This window comes from Penaeus vannamei, chromosome 21 (genome assembly GCF_042767895.1).
Source record: "Penaeus vannamei isolate JL-2024 chromosome 21, ASM4276789v1, whole genome shotgun sequence".
NCBI lineage: Eukaryota > Metazoa > Arthropoda > Malacostraca > Decapoda > Penaeidae > Penaeus > Penaeus vannamei.
In genome coordinates, this window is record NC_091569.1 from 37,547,504 (window position 1) to 37,555,003 (window position 7,500).

Genomic DNA, 7,500 nt, shown 5'->3' on the forward strand with positions numbered 1-7,500 from the left:
AGCTCGTGCAGAGGTTCTCGGAGGACCAGGTGCGGCGCCCCCAGCCCCTCCCCTCGCAGGCCGCCCACATCGTCACGTCCCTGCACGTCGCGGCGCAGAAGGGCAAGCTGAAGTGCATGCGCGTCCTGCTGGACAACTCGCCCTCCGCGGACGTGCTCGACGCGCCCGACCACGACGGCAACACGCCCCTCATGACGGGCGTGAAGGAGGCGCAGCACGAGGCCGTGAAGATGCTGCTGGAGGCCGGCGCGCACGTCAACGCGCGCAACAACAAAGGGCAAACCGCGCTGCACATCATCACTCTCGCCATCCACAAGAACGCCAAACCCGAGGAGGCGCTGCAGAAGACGGCGAAACTCCTCCTCGACTGGCACAACATCGACTTGGAGGCTCACAACGGGTCGGGCCTCACTGCGCTGGCCACCGCCGCCAGGTACCTGCCGGAGGGAAGCGGCGCGCCGCGCTCTGGCTTCCTCATCGAGTTCTGCAGGAATCTAGTGGCAGCTGGAGCCTCTCTGGAGGAGACCGTCGGGTCCGAAGCCAGCGAGGACGTCCTGAGGAAGAAGCAGGCTCTGACGGCCGTCCTGATGGGCGTGGGGCGCGGCGACGCTCCGCCTCGACCGGCGCTTTCCAGGTTCTTGGATCTGCTCGTCCTCCGCAAGGGCGCGAAGGAAATAAGGGACTTTATGCCGAAGAACTCCGCCAACTGCCGCCTGGGCTCCAAGTCGCTCCTCTTCCACGCCGTGGACTCCAGCGACGAGGACCTGACGCGGCTGTTCCTCGACCGGGGCGCCGACCCCTGGGCCGCCGAAATCACCAAGGTGCTGCCCATCTACCGCGCCGCCGCCAAGGGGCACGCGCCCATCTTCGAGCTGCTGCTAGAGCGCATGAAGACGAACGCGAGCAAGAAGGTGGATCTGCAGGAGCACACTTTCCACATTCTGAAGAAGCTGATCGAAAACAGCAGGCGGCAGAAGGGAGCGTCGCCAGAGATCGACCACCTAAAGTGTCTGGAAAGGATCCTGCAAAATGACGTCGTCTTGAACCTCAACCAGACCTTCCACGGCCAGACGATCCTGCACGAGGCCGCCGCCTTCAACAACCAGGACATGCTGTGCGAACTGCTGAGCAAGGGCGCCTTCCTCGGGGCGCACCGCAAAGTCAACGAGACGGACCGCGGCAATGTGCTCCCGTCCCTCCTTCCGAACACGCTGGAGCGCGCGATGGACAACTGCATCTCAAACCTCCCAGCCAACGCGGACGAAGCCGAAGTCGAGGCTGAGCTGGAGAATATGCTCGGGGACAACTATACTCTTAAACTCGACTACAGATTCCTCCTTCCGCCGGGCAGCTCGGAGCAGAACGTCGAGCAGCAGCGAGTCAGTGAGTTAGGGACCTTGATGGACATCAGCAAAAGCAAGCGGCATCGCGACACCATCAAGCACCCTCTCGTGGAAACCTTCCTGTACGCCAAGTGGCGCAAAGCGCTGCCATATTACTTAGCCAACCTCGTCCTCTATTTCATCTTCGTCCTTGTCCTCACCGCCTTCGTCTACAGCCTCAAGGACCTTAGGATACTGGAGGTCAGATCCTTGTCGAACTCAACCCTAACGGACGAGATCGAGGCGCAACAGACGGCTGTGAACGCCCTTATGGGTATCCTAATTCCCTTCACCATATACATGCTGGTGCGCGAGGTGTTCCAAGTGGCCTTCACCTTCAGCACGTACTATAAGAACGTTGAGAATTACTTCGAGTGGTTCCTAGTAATAGTTGTGTTCGTGTTGTGTTGCGCGAATCTTGACGCTGACACCACGCGCCACCTCGCTGCCTGGGCGATGATCGTGGCTTGGTGAGTGCCTCCGCTTGTTTGATTTCTTGTTTTCATACATTTAGACTTTCCTCTTCGTTGATTCTGCTGTTTTTTGTGTTTTTTTAAAGGATTATTACCTATGTATACGAGCCTCGAACAAAATCTCTTGACCTTTATCATTCGGTAACCCCACCTTCCAATATTCTGCCTTAAAGCAACATTAGATTCATTCCCCGTTTAGATCTAAATGACCATCACACTTTCCCCCTTTTGGCAGTCTTTGGGATGAGAAAGCGAGTACGAAAGCCTCCTCTTTGCAGGTACGAATTCGTGCTGATCCTGGGCCGAGCTCCCCTCCTGGCCAAGTACGTGAGGATGCTTCGACACGTGTCCTACAACTTCCTCATGATGATCCTCCTCTACGGGGCGCTGCTGCTCGCCTTCGCCATTTCCTTCAACATCATTCTCCAGCCAACTGAGGCTGATAAGGTAAGAGACCGGGCAGGCAGGGTTTTTTTTCTTTCTTTTTTTCTTTTCCTCTCACTTTTTTTTGTTGTTTCTCTTCTTTATAAGTACCTGGTCTTGTTTTCGTCCTTTACCTCGTTTTCCTCCTCTTCCCTTCTTCCTTTTCCTGTTCCTTCCTTTCTTAGTTCTATAACTCCAACTCTTCTTCTTTTTCTTCTTCTCATTCTCCTTCCACCACCATCTGCTCCTTCTCACCCTTCTCATAGTACTCCTCCTCTTTATTCTTCAACTTCTTCTTCTCTGTCTCCTTCTCTTCCTCTTCCCTTTTCTCCTCCTGCTCCTCCTCTCCCTCCTCCTCTTCTTCCTCCTCCCCTTCTTCTTCTCCTTCTTCCTCCTCCCTTTCTTCTTCTTCTTCCTCCTCCTCCCTTTCTTCTTCTTCTTCTTCTTTCCTGCTCCTCCCTCCTCCCCCACCCTTCCCTCCTCCTCCCTCCCGTGTGCTGTGCTGGCGCAGCGGTAAGGTGCTGGTCTAGCAATCTTGCGGACCTGTGTTTAATCCCACGCCCGGTCAGTGAGTGGTAACCCCGGCCATTCCTTGCACACAGGGGGAGATTTAGAAGGCAAATAAAACAGACTGTATGTCACAGCAAAGAATATCCATTGTAACAAATGGAATTAAAACTAAATCTTTAAAAATTTTAAAAATCCTCCCCTTTCCTCTTCCTTCCTCCCCTTTCCTCCTCCCTCCTTCCTCCCCTTTCCTCCTCCCTTTTCCTCCTCCTCCCTCCTCTTTCCCCCTCCCTCCTCCCTCCCCTTTCCTCCTCCCTACTTCCTCCCCTTTCCCCCTTCTTCTCCACCACCAAAAACCCCTTATCTAGCATCTATTTTCCTCTCTTGTCACCTAAACCCTCGTTCATTCTACCGCGCTAGCCGCCTTAGCTAATAGCAATAACCATTTAAGCTGATATCGTCTCCTTCCTCCTTCTTATCCCCATTTTATCCTTTTTCTTGTACCCCTCTTCCCTTTTTCTTGCCCTCCTCTTCCTCCTTTCCCTTTTGGTCACTATTCTTCGTTTTGCTTCTCTCTTATCCCGTTTTTCTTCCTTTTCTTCTTCCATTGTTTCCTTCGTCTTCCTCCCTTGACCTCCCTTTTACTTCTTTCTTGCCTCTTTTTTCTTCCTCTCTTTCATTTTCTTTTTCCTTTCTCATCTCCACTACATCTCCTCTCCTCCTCCACCCTACTCCTTCCCTTCCATTCCCTTCTAACAACCAAAATATAAAAAAAAAGGAAAAAAAACGCCAATCTATTTCTCCCTTTAATTTATTCTCTCTCTTTATATATTTGTTTTCTTGTATATTCTTTTCTCTATATTTATCTATTGATTTATTGATTGATTCTCTTTCTCTCTCTCTCTTTCTCTCTCTCTCTCTCTCTCTCTCTCTCTCTCTCTCTTTCTCTTTCTCTTTCTCTTTCTCTTTCTCTTTCTCTTTCTCTCTCTCTCTCTCTCTCTCTCTCTCTCTCTCACAGGAAACCGACTTCACCAGTTCCTCTTTATTAATGCATTTATTCCTTCTGTTCCGTTTACTACCTCTATCTCTCTTTTTATACATCAATTCATTTATTCTATCTATCAAGTCATTTACTCTATTTGTCTATCAATTCAGATATTCCATCTACCAATTCATCTATTCATTGACTTTATCTCTATGTTTCCCTCCCGCATGAAACCGACTTCACCACCTCCTTATTCATTAATTTATTCCTTTCTTTTTATCTCTCTCTCTCTTTCCCTCCCACATTCATTCAATCTCTCTCCCTTTCTCTCTTTCTCTCCCACATTTATTCAATCTCTCTCTCTTTCTCTCCCACATTTATTCAATCTCTCTCTCTTTCTCTCCCACATTCATTCAACCTCTCTCTCTCTCCCACATTTATTCAATCTCTCTCTCTTTCTCTCCCACATTTATTCAATCTCTCTCTCTTTCTCTCCCACATTCATTCAGTCTCTCTCTCTTTCTCTCCCACATTTATTCAATCTCCCTTTCTCTCCCACATTCATTCAACCTCTCTCCCTTTCTCTCTTTCTCTCCCACATTTATTCAATCTCTCTCTCTCCCTTTCTCTCTTTCTCTCCCACATTTATTCAACCTCTCTCTCTCTCTCACATTTATTCAACCTCTCTCTCTTTGCCTCCCACATTCATTCAATCTCTCTCTCTTTCCCTCCCACATTCATTCAGTCTCTCTCTCTCTCCCACATTCATTCAATCTCCCTTTCTCTCCCACATTTATTCAATCTCCCTTTCTCTCCCACATTCATTCAATCTCCCTTTCTCTCCCACATTTATTCAACCTCTATCCCTTTCTCTCTTTCTCTCCCACATTTATTCAACCTCTATCCCTTTCTCTCTTTCTCTCCCACATTCATTCAATCTCCCTTTCTCTCCCACATTCATTCAATCTCCCTTTCTCTCCCACATTCATTTAATCTCTCTCTCCCTTTTTCTCTTTCTCTCCCACATTTACTCAACCTCTCTCTCTTCCTCCCTCACAGGAAACCGACTTCACCACCTTCTCCTTATTCATTCATTTGTTCCTTTCTTTTTATCTTTCTCTCTCTTTCTCTTCCTCCCCCATATTCATTCAACCTCTCTCTCCCTCCTACATTTATTCAATCTCTCTCTCCCTCCCACATTCATTCAACCTCTCTCTCCCTCCCACATTTATTCAACCTCCCTTTCTCTCCCACATTTATTCAACCTCTCCCTCTCTCCCTCCCACAGGAAACCGACTTCACCACCTTCTTATTCATTCTTTTGTTCCTTCAATTCCGTTTATTATCTCTCTCTCTCTCTCTCTCTCTCTCTCTCTCTCTCTCTCTCTCTCTCTCTCTCTCTCTCTCTCTCTCTCTCTCTCTCTCTCTCTCTCTCTCTCTCTCTCTCTCTCTCTCTCTCTCTTTCTCTCCCACATTTATTCAACCTCTCCCTCTCTCCCTCCCACAGGAAACCGACTTCACCACCTTCTGGGCGACGCTCCCGAAGGCGGTGGTGATGGCCACAGGAGAGTTCGAGTACTCCGACCTCAGCCAAGAGTTCTCGAAGCAGGTCGCCCTCCTCATGTCGGCCGTGCTGGTGTTCTTGCTCTTCGTGTTCGTCATCTTCCTCGTCCTCATGAACGTGATGAACGGACTGGCGGTCACGGACACTCAGGTGAGTTTTGTTTGTTTGTTTGTTTGTCTGTTTTATGTTTGTTTGTTTGTTTTCTCTGTCTCTTTCTTTCTCTCTTTCTTTCTTTCTCTCTTTCTTTCTCTCTCTCTCTCTCTCTCTCTCTCTCTCTCTCTCTCTCTCTCTCTCTCTCTCTCTCTCCCTCTCTCTCTCTCTCTCTTTCTCTCTTTCTTTCTCTTTCTCTCTCTCTTTCGGGTGATGTTGGTATCGTTGCTGTTTGTTATTATTATTTTATTATTAGTTTTACTATTATTATTATTATTATTAGAATTATTATTATCATTATCATTATTATTATCATTATCATTATTATTATCATGGTTAGTACTAATATCATTAGCATCGTCGCTGCTGTTATTACTTTTTTTATCATCATTAAGATTGTCATTATTATTATCATTATATTAAATAATAATGCTATCATCATTATCATCATCAATAGTATCATTACTATTACCAATATCATCATTGATGTCATTACTATCATCATTACCATTAACATCATCATTTCTGTTTTCATTACCTAGATGTTTTTAAAACGCCCAAACTAATTAGATTGTACATTTTCAAAACATATATTATCCGAAAATTCGCTTACACTAATAAACCTAAAACTGAATTACTTTAAACAAACGATCGCGTACTTTATCTATGTCATGTAAACTTAAACCTTAAACTATTAAACTAACTTTATTCAATAGGTCATTCTTGATAAACATCCTGCTTGTGCCTCCGTTGCCCACATTCCCGGAAGCTTTAACTTAAACTAATGTAAAATATTTAATTAAAACAAAACCAATCAACCAAATAAAAACCCCAAACCCTAAACCTTAAACATTAAACCAATCAACAAACCCTTAAACCCTAAATATTAAAGCAATCAGCCCCCAAAACCTTAAACTTTAAGCTAATAACCCCCCAAAAAAGAAAAACCAATAAAAGAAACAACCAACTCTCCAAAATACTTAAACCTTAAACGAATCATCCACCCAAAACCCTAAACCTCCCCCTCCCCCTCCCAGAAAAAAAAGAATAAGCCCATTTCCATTGTCCCTTTCCCAACCCCTCCTCAAAAATATATATAAATAAAGAAAAGAAAGAAAGAAAACCTCACCACCCCAAAAAAAAAAATAATAATAATAAGCCCATTTCCTTTGTCCCTTTCCCAACCTCGAACCCCCCCTCAAAAATATATATAAAATAAAGAAAGAAAGAAAACCTCACCCCCCCAAATTAAAAAAAAAAAAAGAAATACCAGTTCCTTTGTCCCTTTCCCAACCCCTCCTCAAAAATATATATAAATAAATAAAGAAAGGGAGAAAGAAAACCTCACCCCCCCAAAAAAAATAATAATAATCCCATTTCCTTTGTCCCTTTCCCAACCCCGAACCCCTCAAAAAAGTAAATAAATAAATAAATAGATAAAGAAAAAAAAACATTTTCCACGTCCCTTTTCCAGCAAGTGGTGAGCGACGCGGCCCTCTACTCGCTCCTGGCCCGCCTCGAGCTCGTCTACCTGATCGAGTCCATGTTCCTGTGGTGCCCCGGCCTGCAGCGCCTCTCGTCCCGCCTGCGCCTCCTCACGGGCCCTCACAACACGCCCTTCCTCTACGCCAAAATCAACAAGAGGCGGAAGGGCGAGAGGCTGGAGTCGGGCCGGAGTCGGGAGGACCTGAGTCGGCTGGACGGGACGACGTCGGATAATCTGAGGTGCGGTTGGGAGGGTCGTGGGAGGTCCTCGGTTGGATGGGGGAGGGATGTTTTTTTTGCGTCCATACACACATGCATGTGCATATTGTTATCATTATGTGTGTGTTTATTTGTGTTTGTGTGTGTTTGTTTGTGTGAGTTTGTGTGTGTGTTTGTGTGTTCGTGTTTGTGTGTGTGTGTGCTTGTTTGTTTTTGTGTGTTTATTTGTGTTTGTGTGTGTGTGTGTTTGTTTGTGTGAGTTTATGTGTGTGTGTGTGTGTGTTTTTGTGAGTTTATGTGTGTGTGTGAGTC

General features: G+C 46.4%; 1 protein-coding gene across 5 annotated transcripts in view; it reads left to right on the forward strand.

Annotated features, from left to right (window-relative positions):
* The window catches only part of LOC113825061 (transient receptor potential channel pyrexia), a 125,235-nt gene that overhangs the window by 115,126 nt on the left and 2,609 nt on the right, over nucleotides 1–7,500 (forward strand). For all 5 annotated transcript variants that reach the window (XM_070136133.1, XM_070136136.1, XM_070136135.1 and 2 more), the window contains 4 exons: nucleotides 1–1,852; nucleotides 2,134–2,302; nucleotides 5,278–5,484; nucleotides 6,959–7,209. The exon at nucleotides 1–1,852 is cut by the window's left edge and continues 132 nt beyond it. In XM_070136133.1, the coding sequence (XP_069992234.1) occupies nucleotides 1–1,852; nucleotides 2,134–2,302; nucleotides 5,278–5,484; nucleotides 6,959–7,209 (2,479 nt within the window). The remainder of the gene's footprint in view (nucleotides 1,853–2,133; nucleotides 2,303–5,277; nucleotides 5,485–6,958; nucleotides 7,210–7,500) is intronic.